Below are 13,925 nucleotides of genomic sequence, written 5' to 3' on the forward strand. Positions count from 1 at the left end.
ACTAGAGGTCATCAATTTAAGATAGTCATGAATAAATCCAATAGGGAATTCAGGAGAAAATACTTTACCCAAAGAGTAGTAAGAATGTGGAACTTGCTACCATAAGGAGTAGTTGAGGCAAATAGTACAGATGCATTTAAGGGGAAGCTAGAGAAGCATATGAGGGAGAAAGGAAGAGAAGGATATGCTGATAGGGTTAGATGAAGGGGGCGGGAGGAGGCTCATGTGGATCATAAATGGTGGCATAGACCAGTTGGGCGGAATGGCCTGTTTCTGCGCTGTAGACTTGATGTATCTTCATATCGGTGAGGTGAGAGTGACTGCCCTTGACATCAAGGCAGCACTTGATGGAGTGTGGCACCAAGGAGCCCGAGTAAAATTGAAGTCAATGGGAATCAGGGGGAAAACTCTCCAGTGGCTGGAGTCATACCTAGCACAAAGGAAGATGGTAGTGGTTGTTGGAGGCCAATCATCTCAACCCCAGGACATCACTACTGGTGTTCCTCAGGGCAGTGTCCTAGATCCAACCATCTTCAGCTGCTTCATCAATGACCTTCTCTCCATCATAAGATCAGAAGTGGGGATGTTTGCTGATGATTGCACAGTGTTCAGTGCCATTCGCAACCTATCAGATAATGAAGCAGTCTGTGCCCACATGCAGCAAGACCTGGACAACATTCAGGCTTGGGCTGATAAGTGGCAAGTAACATTCGCGCCAGACAAGTGCCAGGCAATGACCATCTCCAACAAGAGAGAGCCTAGCCACCTCCCCTTGACATTCAGCTGCATTACCATCACCAAATCCCCCACCATCAACATCCTGGGGGTCACCATTGACCAGAAACTTAACTGGACCAGCCACATAAATACTGTGGCTAAAAGAGCAGGTCAGAGGCTGGATATTCTGAAGCAAGTGACACACCTCCTGACTCCCCAAATCCTTTCCACTATCTACAACACTCAGGAAGCTCGACACCATCCAGGACAAAGCAGCCCGTTTGATTGGCATCCCATCCACCACCCTAAACATTCACTCCCTTCATCACCGGTGCACCGTGGCTGCAGTGTGTACCATCCACAGGATGCACTGCTGCAACTCGCCAAGGCTTCTTCGACAGCACTTCCCAAACCCGCGACCTCCACCACCTAGAAGGACAAGGACAGCAGGCACATGGGAACAACATCACCTGCACTTTCTCCTCCAAGTCATACACCATCCTGACTTGGAAATATATTGCCGTTCCTTCATTGTCGCTGGGTCAAAATCCTGGAACTCCCTACCTAACAGCACTGTGGGAGAACCTTCACCACATGGATTGCAGCAGTTCAAGAAGCTGCTCACCACCACCTTCTCAAGGGGCAATTAGGGGTGGGAAATAAATGCTGGCCTTGCCAGCGACGCCCACATCCCATGAATGAATAAAAAAAATAGCTACTTCAGCCTATTTCCTGAGTGTTTGCACCAAGTTTTTCTGGGTGGGCTTAAGAATGAGTGAATCAAATGCTTCCGTGCATCAATTTCCCAAAAGGGTCGTAATACAAGTGCAGGACACATATTTAAATATTTGAATGAGCCCAGTGTTCATTTCAGGCAGTCACCAGTGATGCCTAAGGAACACCTTAACCAATATGGCGGCTGCCTAATTTTGTGTGCACATATGGTGAAATTTGTTAATGAAATGCTGATTTTGTGCCCAAAAGCTTGATGAAATGCAATTGAATTTTTACCCAATTGTTCCCCTCTAACTTTCACACAGCTGTATTGTTTCTTTTTTCCTCCATCACATATTGTTTTCTCTCTCTTACATAGATTTCTCTGAGACATACTGTTTTTCTTTGTCTTCTTATGCACATCCTATTTTTACATTTTTTTTCCTCACAGACATACTGTATCTTTCTCCATACTATATATTGCTTAGTTCTATTTTACAGAAATTGTATCTTTCTCTGTCTCATATGTATTTCTTTCTGTCTCACACACATTCAAAGCTTTCTCAGATGTAATGTTTCACTTTGTCTCACATGAACATCTTGCATCTTTATCTCTGATTATTTCTGTCTCACAGAGAAATTATACCTACAACAGAGAAATTATTTTCTCTGTTGTAGGTATATTGCATTTTTCTCTTTCTAAGATGCATTGTTTCTCTCCCAAAGTTGTATCTTTCTTGCTTTCTCAGAATCATGATGTCTGTTTCTCATAAACTTGTCTCTTTCTCAGATATATTGCTTTTCTGTATTATGCAGAAACATTGTATATTTCTCTAATTGTTTCTGTCTCAGACATATTGTTTCTTTCTGGCTTGTCTGTTTCTCAAAACATTCTGTTGCACATATATATTTTATTCTGAAATGACCCTATGGGATATTAGTGCATAAACACTTAACACATTGGGTTGAAAGTCCTGCATCTGGACGTGGTGGCATTAACTTGTTTAAAATAATAGGTTAACACATAATGGAGAGATAATTTCAAACAAATGTATTAAGCCTTTGTATGCTTGTAATTTCTGGGCCACTGTACCTTTCTTTGTCTCAAATGAATTGTTTCTTTGTCGACATACACATTTGCCTCTTTTCTCTCACACAGTCACATTATCTCTTACTCTTAGACACATTTTTTCCCCTCAAACATCTATTTTCTCTGTTTCATACTGTGGTTCTTCCTCTTTCTCAGGTATATTGATTATTTTGCCCCTCTCTCACAAGCACACATAATTACATTTTGTTTCTCTCAAAGTATTTTCTCTGATACATTGTTTCTTTCTCTCACACAGATACATTCTGTCTTTCTCAGATAAATGTTATCTTTCCTCTCACACATAGATACATTGTATCATTCCCTAACATACATTGTAGCATTCTCTCAGACAGACACATGGTATCACTCTCTCACACAGATACATTGTATCATTCTCTCACACAGAATACATTGTATCTTTCTTCCACACATTTACAGTATCTCTTTTTTTCTCTCTCTCTCCCGGACATATTGTTTCTTTATGCTTCACAGATTGTATTTTTCACTCTCTCTCTCTTCTTTCTCACTCCTCGCTCGCTCCGCTCGCTCGCACCCTCTAGCGGCGACCCCAGCGGACTCGCTCCCTGCGCACCACGTGAGCGCGCCCCGCTCCGGTCCCGTGCTGTGTTGTGCTGCCTTGGAGAGCGCGCGCGCGCGCGCCCGTGCTGTTGTGAGCGCGCCCTCCCTTCTCTTTTCTCTCTTCCACACAGGCAGAGCAGACGGAGACATGGCGGTGGAGTGAAGCGGTGGAGATACCCCCCCCCCCTCCCCTCACACACTTTCTGTATAATATCATGCATCTCCTTTACCCCCGTGCAAAGTGGTGAAGTGTGGTCTCGTCACTCGGACACAAAGAGAGAGAATGGCGGACCGCAGCATTGATAGTCTGGCTCTTCCTCTCGAGGTGAGGGCGAAGCTGGCCGAGCTGGATTTGGAATTATCCGAAGGTAAAAGCGGATTTTTTTTTTTTGCCTCCCTCTGTCTCCTTTCATTCTGGGTTTCTTTCCTTTTCTATCTCTGTGTTTTCTGTCCAATTCCTTCCCTCTTATCTTTTTTTTTTGCAATGCTCAGTTTAAAAAAAAACCTTCACTGATTTTTTTTGTTGCTTTGCTATATATTAATGATACAGTGTTGCCTTTCAGCTGACACTTCATTTAACGATGAAGGCGAAGGAGGTGGAAAAATAATATTAGGGCTGGGCTTTGCTTTGCTCTTCCTCGGTTAACGGTTTTACAGGAAGGTTTCTTTCCTTTAATTTGTTGTTGAAGCTATTACTTCGTTATGATTTCTCCTTCCGATTTGAAACGGGAAGGGCAGGACAAAATTGACATTTATATTTATTCATGCAATCGTGGCGTCAATTCATAACGTTTTCCCTTGGTGTAATTTATTTGTAACGATTTATGAGCATCAATTTATTTGCCAAACTTAAGATTGCAGCGTAAAAAAAACCATTTGAGTAGAGAGGCGTGTTAATCAAGTGTGTGTACATGTGTAAACACATATACAACAAAGAGATGTTCGGTTTAGGAATAGATCTCACTAGTGCATTGATGGCAGACGGTATAATTTGAATGTATAGGCAGGAGACGGCATACTCTAGTACTTAATCTTGACATGACGGAAAGCTGAAAGTGGGGAGATACTAATTAGTGTCACTGTTCTTTAAGGTCGATGTGGCATTGTGTTGGATTTAATGCTGGCATTTGCAGTGCTACCTTTTAACACCGACATATACTGGAAATAACGAATAAGTTTTTGATTTTCAAATAAAAGGGGGGGGGGTTTACAAAAATCTCTCGTATTGCAGTCTGCTTTCTTACTAATACTTCTGTCTGGATGGGGATATACGTAACGTGACGCTTGTTTTATCCTGTACCTTGGGGGGGGGGAAGCCGTTTTCCCCCTTTTTAAAATAATTTTGATACGGTTCAGTGTCCTCAGTTTAAAATCGACGGATGCAGGAGTGTCAAGCTCATTAACTTGTAGATTGTGAGTTTTTTCCCTTTCCCCCTGTGGCGCTTTGAAAGTACTTGGTTCCAGATACGCAATTCACTGGATGCCAGTTCATCTTTTAGAAAGAGGCAGATATTTACCATGTTCCTCCCTCAATAGCTTTGTGTGTTATCCGAAAACTGGAATTAATAGAAGCCAGCAGCCTGACAGCAGAGGAGCTTTGGGTGAATTGCTAGAGATCAAGCCAACGGCTGCGGAGTGACCGATCAATTTAACCCTTTGTGCCGATTCTTTCCATTAATATAGATGTGTAGCGTTCATTAGGTACTGCCACATATTCAAATTTTATTAACCCTTCGCTGTTAATTTTCACTCATTTCGAGTGAATCTCTCGTTTTCGTTTAAAAATGTGCTTTGTTTGATATGACTTTTTTTTTTAAAAAGGCTCCATGTGTTTGTTAACGAGATTTGTGATCAAGAATGAGATTCTAAGCTGCCCAATGTTGACGCTTTTGCGGCACAAACACAGGGGATTTTTTTTGTTGAAATCCGATCCGTTTAATGGCATGTAGTTCATATCCAGGTGCAAAACTGTAATCGCTCCTTGAAACTTTTTGTTCACATACGTTTGTGTGCATCTACCATGTTACTTTTGGTAACTTTGGACAAGAAATGTTTCTGAGCAGCAATAGTTTGCTCCAACCCTTTTATGGGCTGCGTGGTTTTGACATCGTATTGGTTGGAATAGTCCCAACCCTTGCAAATGAAATACTTAACGGTTGGATTGGGCGCAAGTAGGAAGTGAAGGAATACCAAATGCAGTATTTTTTTTGTAAACACACAGAACGCAGTGATCTCATAACATATAGCCGTTATTAATGACGTTCATTCTGCAGTTTGATTAGCTGGCAGTTTGAAATTGTCCATATGTGACCTCCACACTTCGTCTCTCCTCTCCCCTCCCCTCCCCCACTGTTTGAGCATATTTAGAATTTTATAGCAGTTTGCGAGTTTGTTGCCGCGGTATTTCTGCACAGGAGGCTGATCACTTGAGTTTCCAGCACAATCTAGCTAATGGGTATTAATATTGATTTACCGCCTTTTCAGATTTTGCTTTCTAAAGTTATTTTCTTGCAAATATCCATTTGAAGAAAATTAGCTCGCCATAATTTGTGTATAAAAAAAGATGCTGCATGATGGCTTGCAACCAACAATGCACTTGTGCTAAAGATTAATTTTGTGGGTGTTCACATCTTAAACAGGGAAATTTTGAGTTTCTAAAGAAACAGATAAGGACAGGATGATCAAGTAAGCAGCTGTACCTGAAAATAAAATTAGGCATAATGTGTTTGAACCTTTCTGAAACCAGTAGAGTTGCTATTCACTATTTGGGAATGAAGAAATTATCAAAATGAATGCTTTGGGGTTCAAAGGTGGCAGGTGAATTTGCACCAATGCTAAACTGGTGGTGTAATTTTGAAGTCGGGAATACATCTGACTCCAGAATGAAGAGAAAAGAGTCTTCCTGGAGGGACCAGTTTCACACTGCTTTGGTTTGACACTGCATGGAGAGTAAATCCAGTGCAATATCAAGCCTGACTTGTAAAAAGCTCAGTGTCCATTGGGTCACCTGGATATTTTGTAAACCTACCTGGTCTTAATTTCTCCTCTTTCTGTAACAAAATTTTAAATTATAACTTTTAGGAGACACCTCTGCCTATGCATGTATGCAGAGAACTCTTAAATTGGGCAGTTAAAAAAGCAAGCCAGGCAGGAGCCAAGCAATGTAAAGATGGTTCTGCCTGGCTGAAACCTGAACTGCAGCTACCAGTTTCACACCCTTAGATGTGAAGTGCAACTCTTGTGTTGCTCAACAAAGACTGAAACACTGTGTAATTATATTCAAATACTGTACCTCATAACATTGCTGCTGTCTTTCCTGTGTTCTGGCTCATGTTCGGTCTCTCCCCCACATATTCCAGTCATGATTAATCAACACCAAAAACAATGCCATGAAGACTACAACAAAGACATTTTCCTTGAGTAGATAAATTAATGTTCTGTTCATAATGTCCTTTGGGAACCAATAATGCTTCTAATTTGCAGTGCAGCCTGATTTAAGAACATAAGAAATAGGAGCAGGAGTAGGCCATATGGCCCCTTGAGCCTGCACCGCCATTCAATAAGATCATGGCTGATCTTCAACCTCAACTCCACTTTCCTGCCCGATCCCCATATCCCTTGATTCCCCAAGAGTCCAAAAATCTATCCATCTCAGCCTTGAATATACTCAATGACTCAGCATCCACAGCCCTCTGGGGTAGAGAATTCCAAAGATTCACAACCCTCTGAGTGAAGAAATTCCTCCTTATCTCAGTCTTGAATGGCCGACCCCATATCCTGTGACTATGCCCCCTAGTTTTAGACACTCTAGCTAGGGGAAACAATCTCTCAGCATCTACCTTGTCAAACCCCCTCATAATCTTATATGTTTCAATGAGATCACTTCTCATTCTTCTAAACTCTGGAGAGAATAGGCCCATTCTACTCAACCTCTCCTCATAGGACAACCCTCTGATCCCAGGAATTAATCTAGTGAACCTTTGTTGTACCGCCTCCAAGGCAAGCATCCTTCCTTAAATAAGGAGACCAAAACTGTATGCAGTACTCCAGGTGAGGTCCCTCTAAAGCCCTGTACAACTGTAGTAATACTTCCTTACTCTTGTACTCCAGTCCCCTTGCAATAAAGACCAACATGCCATTTGCTTTTCTAATTGCTTGCTATATCTGCACACTAACTTTTTGTGTTACTTGTACGAGGACACCCAAGATTCTCTGAACACCAACATTTAATAGTTTCTCACCATTTAAAAAATATTCTGTTTTCTATTCTTGCTACCAAAGTGAATAACATCACATTTCCCTACATTTTACTCCCTCTGCCATCTTCTTGCCCACTCACTTAATCTGTCCATATCCCTTTGCAGACTCTTTGTGTCCTCCTCACAGCGTACTTTCCCACCTAGCTTTGTATTTGATACATTACGCTCGGTCCCTTCATCTAAGTCATTAATATAGATTGTAAATAGCTGAGGCCCAAGCACTGATCCTTGCGGCACCCCACTAGTTACAGCCTGCCAACTTGAGAATGACCCGTTTATCCCTACTCTCTGTTTTCTGTCCTTTAACCAATCCTCTATCCATGCTAATATATTACCCCCAACCCCATGAGCCCTTACCTTGTGTAACAACCTTTTATGTGGCACCTTATCGAATGCCTTTTGAAAATCCAAATATACTACATCCACTGGTTCCCCTTTATCTGCCCTGCTAGTTACAACCTCAAAAAACTCTTAGGGAAATCATGTTTGACAAATTTATTTTCATAAAACCATATTCACTCTGCCTCATCATATTATGATTTTCTAAGTGCCCTGTTACCACTTCCTTAACAATGGATTCCAGCATTTTCCCGATGACCGATGTCAGGCTAACTGGCCTGTAGTTCCCTGTTTTCTCTCTCCCTCCTTTCTTGAATAGCAGGGTAACATTTGCTACCTTCCAGTCCACTGGCACTGTTCCAGAATCTAAATAACCAGTAAAATGCTGTGAAACTTTACATTGACAGTGTTGCACCAGTCTCAGGAACTCTGACTGCCTCGGGCAGTACTGGGACCCAATTTTTCTTGGCTCCCAAGAGCAGAGTTCAGCGATTTTGAGGGGGGGGGAAACAAACAGCTGTTTTTATTGGCCCTTCAATGAGGACTGGTGAGAAACAGATGGAGTAAAAAGGGCAACAATATAAAAGTGCCTAATCGAAGTGGATCCTACAGACCTGTGATAGACGGAGAGCTGTAGAATATGCCTAAGTTGTAACCAATACAGAACAGGACACTTCCCAGGTTCACGTGCACTGAAAGGTGGTATAGACAGACATATGGTTTCTGAAACTTAGCAGAATGATTGATATAACACTTTCTCCTTTAATTAGAAGATCTTATCAAAATAGTATCAAATGAAAACCCTATTTTGTTTGAGACCAGTTGTAAATGTGCAGTACCTACTTCAGAATTTGGGAGGAGTCTAAGGAGAGGGGTTTACAGGCCTTACAATAGATTTTCTTATAAAATTATATTTTTGTCAACAGTTGGCTTTTACACCAGTGGAAAACCGATTTGATTTTCTGAATATAAAGCATCTTCATTGTAATGTGTTAAATGTTTAATGTATTCTATCAGTGAACTTCAATAAAAGGCATGGAAAATTGCACTGAAATGACTCCTTTTTCTGTGGGTTCATTTGCAGTGTAATTTTAAAGTGCCAGATTTGCTGATTTCTCATGTTTGTTGATCAGATAATGTGAACAATGTGCAGATCACTCACAGAAACTGCACATTTGACTGGACTTTTCATAAAACAATAGCTTATTTTGGAATTGTGCTTTAAGAATGAGTTACAGTTTAATTTACATGAATATATTCACTCAGTACACCATTTAATAATAGCAACCAATTCAACTGGTCTATCACTAACTTTATTTCAGCAGCCAATTAGTGTAAAAATAGAAATGTATAAACGTATATGAATGAAGCAGGCGTATTGTTTAAAAAGCTCACTGTCGTGAAATTCTGAATAACTTCTCAGTAAAAAGAAGCAATTGACACATAGGTTCTTTTCCAATCTACTTTTTCTTATCAAAGAAAGAATTTGCATTTATTTAGCGCCTTTCAGGATGTTCCAAAGTGCTTCACTGCCAATTAAATACTTTTTTGAAGCGTAATTGTTGTAATATAGGAAATGCGGAATCAATTTGTAAATGTGATAATCTGTTTTAGCGATGTTGGTTGAAGGATAAATGTTGGCCAGATCACCAGGAGAACTTCCTTGCTCTTTTTTGAAAAATGCCATGGGATTTTTTTTACATCCACCTGAGATGGCAGATGGGTCCTCGGTTTAATGTCTTATCCAAAAGACGGCACCTCCAACAGTGCAGCACTCCCTCAGTTATTGCACTGGAGTGTCAGCCTAGATTTTGTGCTCAAATCTCTGGAGTGGGGCTTGAACCCATGACCTTCTGATTCAGAGGTGAAATTACTACCACTGAGCCATGGCTGACACCTTTATTAGTTCTAAATGGATATGGAAATTGAGCCAGTTTTATAAAAGCTTTTTATTTATAACTTCAATTTTTTTTCATTGTCATTACTGCAATGTAGAAATGGAAAAATATAGGTAATTTAAAGATCTGTCTAGGTAACAGGTAATCTGTTGTCAGTGGCGGGGGTGGGGGGAGCCCTGCACATAAACTGTTGACTAAACATGGAGAAATTCAGCTCACAAAATAACCACCTTCTAAATAAAGGAGACATCATTGTAGGGAGCCTGAAAAGAATTAGCAATGTAAACTAAAAATGATTTGATGTATGCCAGGGTTAAGAAGCCAAGGTTTAAAAATGAACATTTAAAAGGATTGTTGAGTGATAGCCTATAAAAATCATATTTGGAAGCCTTAGCTGAGTAATTGGTCCTCCTGTGATTTTAGTATTAATACAGTAGCTATTATGTGTATTTGCCTTCCCATCTCTTTTCATAGAATTACAGTGATTTGAAAATGAACTGCAATAAGAGTGCTGGATACTGAATCCCTACTCCCTGTTTTTCAGTGCTGGGGAAAAAAAAATTACAATAATGTACAGTTTCTCAACCTGAGGGTCTGAAAACCATCTATTGTTTGAATAGTCCTGCTTCCAGAAGCTGGGAGGAGCATGGACGTCACTTGCTATGCAATTCTGCACAAATCCAAAGCCCATTTAGATACTAAAGTGGTATCAAACCAGCTGTGAATATAAAAATGATTGTTTTGATCTCTTGGCCTTTGTTCAGATGTTTGGGCCTTTGAAATGGAGGAAACACAAAATCCTTTTGGGGAAATTCTCCTTCGATTTTACATGTGTTTTTAAAATTACTTTTTGTAGATTGAATATCAAAATGTGTATTTACCTTCACTGTAATCTCTTTTCTAGGAGGTCACAGGAGCCCTTTTGTCCTTTGTATGAATTTATTGAAAATCTCCAGCAATCTTTGGGTGTTTTTTTAAAAAAAAGTGTATTGTTTTGATGTTTTGTTTTTGGTGTGCTCCTGCAAACAATTGGATAGTTTTTCATTGGTGGAAAGGATTAAAATAAGAAATAGGAGCAGGAGTAGGCCACACGGCCTCTCGAGCCTGCTCTGCCATTCAGTAAGATCATGGCTGATCTTTTACCTCAACTCCACTTTACCGCCCTATCCCCATATCCCTTAGTATCCAAAAATCTGTCGATCTCTGTTTTGAATGTACTCAATGACTGAGCATCCACAGCCCTCTAGGGTAGAGAATTACAAAGATTCACAACCCTCTGAGTGAAGAAATTTTCCTCATCTCAGTCCGAAATGACTGGCCCCTTTTCTTGAGACTATGACCCCTAGCCTAGACTCTCCAGCCAGGGGAAACAGCCTCTCAGCATTTATCCTATCAAGCCCTCTCAGAATTTTATTTTTCAATGAGATCACTTCTCATTCTTCTAAACTCCCGACAACATAGCCCCATTCTACTCAATCTCTCCTTATTGGATAACCCTCTCATCCCAGGAATCAATCTAGTGAATCTTCATTGCACCGCCTCGAAGGCAAGTATATCCTTCCTTAGGTAAGGTGACCAAAACTACACAGTCCTCCAGGTGTGGTCTCACCGGAGCCCTATATAATTGCAGCAAGACTTCCTTACTCTTATACTCCAACCCTCTTGGAATAAGGGCTAGATACATAGAAGGTTAATTACCTTCCTAACTGCATGCTGTACATGTATGTTAACTTTCTGTGATTCGTGTATAAGGACATCTAAGTCCCTCTGACTACCAACATTTTAGTCTTTCACCTTTAAAAAATATTCTGCTTTTCTATTCTTCCTACCAAAGTGAATAAGCTCATATTTCCCCACGTTATACTCCATTTGCCACCTTCTCGCCCACTCACTTAACCTGTCTATATTCCTTTGCTTCCTCCTCACAGCTTACTTTCCCTCTTAGCTTTGTACTATCAGCAAACCTGGATACATTACACTCAGTCCCTTCATCTAAGTCATTAATATATATTGTAAACAGCTATTGCCCAAGCAGTATCCCACTAGTCACAACCTGCCAACCCGAAAATGATCTGTTTATTCCTACTCTCTGTTTTCTGTCCAGTAACCAATCCTCAATCCATACTAATATATTACCCCCAATCCCATGAGTCCTAATCTCTTCTGTGGCACCTTATCGAATGCCTTTTGAAAATCCAAATATACTACATCCACTGGTTCCCCCTTCTCTACCCTGCTAGTTACACCCCCAAAAAAAATTCTAATAGGCTGGTCAAACACAATTTCCCTTTCATAATACTGTGTTGACTCTGCATAATCATATTATGATTTTCTAAGTGTCCTGTTACTACGTCCTTATTATATTCTAGCATTTTCCCTACTACTGATGTCAGGCTAACTGGCCTATAGTTCCCTGTTTTCTCTCTCCCTCCTTTCTTGAATAGCAGGGTTACATTCGCTGCCTTCCAATCCACGGGGACCGTTCTAGAATCTAGGGAATTCTGGAAGATCAAAACCAATGCACCCAGTATCTCTGCAGCCAGGATGTAGGCCTCCAGTGGATTTGTCAGCTTTTAGTCCCAGTAATTCCTCCAGTACTTTTTCTTTACTAATCTTAATTACTTTAAGTTACTCACTTAGACCCTTGGTTCCCCACTATTTTTGGTATGTTTTTAATCTTCAGATGTCTAAATGCATTCATAAGTGTTAACCATAAAATAATATATAATCTTGATCCTTCTTCCCCTTCACTTCCCTTTGACCCTATCCCTCCCTCCAATCTCACCCTTTGTTGTGTTTTCACTATCCCCTCTGACCTTTCCCCTCTCTGACCCTGAACGATCAGTCCTCAGCAAAGGCCTTTACTTCCTCCCCTTACAACTCCACCTCAATAAATTTTGAGCTTGACATGATGCTGAGCTCTTCTTCCATCGCCATTGCCTTTGCCTCCGCGTCCACTTCTTTGGCCAGGAGTCTTTTTTCCCCCCCACCCCCCCCCCCCCCCAACACACAGCGGACCCTTTCTCCCGTCTTCACAATTCCCGTTCCACCTGAAACCCTCCCTCTGACCTCTTACCCTCTCTTGATCTTTTCATTGCGAACTGCCGGTGTGACATCGGCCATCTCAATTTCTCTATTCCCCTCACTCATTGTAACCTACCTTCTTCTGAACTCGCAGCACTCCGTTCCCTCAGGTCCAACCCTGACATTGTCATTAAACCTGCTGACAAGGGCAGCGCTGTTGCTGTGTGGCGAACAGACCTCTACCTTGCGGAGGCTGACCGCCAACTCTCCGACACCTCCTTCTACCTCCCCCTGACCCCACCGCCGAACATCAAGCCATAGTTTCCCAGACAGTCACTGACCGCATCTTCTCTGGAGATCTTCCCTCCACGGCCTCCAACCTCATAGACCCCAACCTCGCACAGCCCGCTTCTATCTTCTTCCCAAGATCCATAAACAGGACTGTGCTGGGAGACCCATCGTTTCAGCCTGTTCTTGCCCCACGGAACTTATTTCCTCCTATCTTGACTTTTTTTCTCCGCTTGTCTAGTCTCTCCTACCTACATCCACGACTCTTCTGACGCCCTCTGCCACTTTAACAGTTTCCAGTTTCCTGACCCTAACCGTCTCCTTTTCACCATGGACGTCCAGTCCCTCTACACCTCCATCCCCCAGCAGGATGGCCTGCAAGCCCTCCGCTTCTTCCATGAACGGAGGCCCAACCAGTCCCCCATCCACCACTACCCTCCTCTGCCTGGCTGAACTTGTTCTTACATTGAATAATTTCTCCTTTGACTCCACTCAAATCCTCCAAATAAAAGGTGTCACTATGGGAACCCGTATGGGTCCCAGCTATGCCTGCCTTTTTGTGGGATTCATGAAACATTCCTTGTTCCAGTCCAACTCAGGTCCCCTCCCTCACCTCTTTTTCCAGTACATTGATGACTGTATCGGTGCCGTTTCCTGCTCTCGCCCCGAACTGGAAAATTTAATCAACTTTGCTTCCAATTTCCACCCGTCCCTCGCCTTCACATGGTCCACCTCCGACTCTTCACTTCCCTTCCTCGACTTCTCTATCTCCATTTCTGGGGATAGGCTGTCAACCAATATCTATTATAAGCCCACCGACTCCCACAGCTGCCTTGATTACTCTTCCTCCCACCCCACTTCCTGTAAGGACTCTATTCCCTTCTCCCAGTTTCTCCTTCTCCGTCTCTGTCGCATCTGTTCTGATGATACCACCTTCCGCACCAGTGCTTCTGATATGTCTTCCTTTTTCCTCAACCGAGGATTCCCCTCCACTGTAGTTGACAGGGCCCTCGACCG

At 41.9% G+C, this 13,925-nt stretch overlaps 1 protein-coding gene across 4 annotated transcripts in view; it reads left to right on the plus strand.

The window, feature by feature from the left end:
• Positions 1-3,240: 3,240 nt before the first annotated feature.
• LOC137344713 (disco-interacting protein 2 homolog C) overlaps positions 3,241-13,925 on the plus strand; it is a 515,123-nt gene continuing 504,438 nt past the window's right edge. For all 4 annotated transcript variants that reach the window (XM_068007846.1, XM_068007860.1, XM_068007854.1 and 1 more), the window contains exon 1: positions 3,241-3,468. In XM_068007846.1, coding sequence (XP_067863947.1) covers positions 3,384-3,468 — 85 coding nt within the window. In that variant the 5' untranslated portion in view covers positions 3,241-3,383. The remainder of the gene's footprint in view (positions 3,469-13,925) is intronic.

The sequence above is a fragment of the Heptranchias perlo genome, chromosome 2 (genome assembly GCF_035084215.1).
Source record: "Heptranchias perlo isolate sHepPer1 chromosome 2, sHepPer1.hap1, whole genome shotgun sequence".
Taxonomy (NCBI): Eukaryota; Metazoa; Chordata; class Chondrichthyes; order Hexanchiformes; family Hexanchidae; genus Heptranchias; species Heptranchias perlo.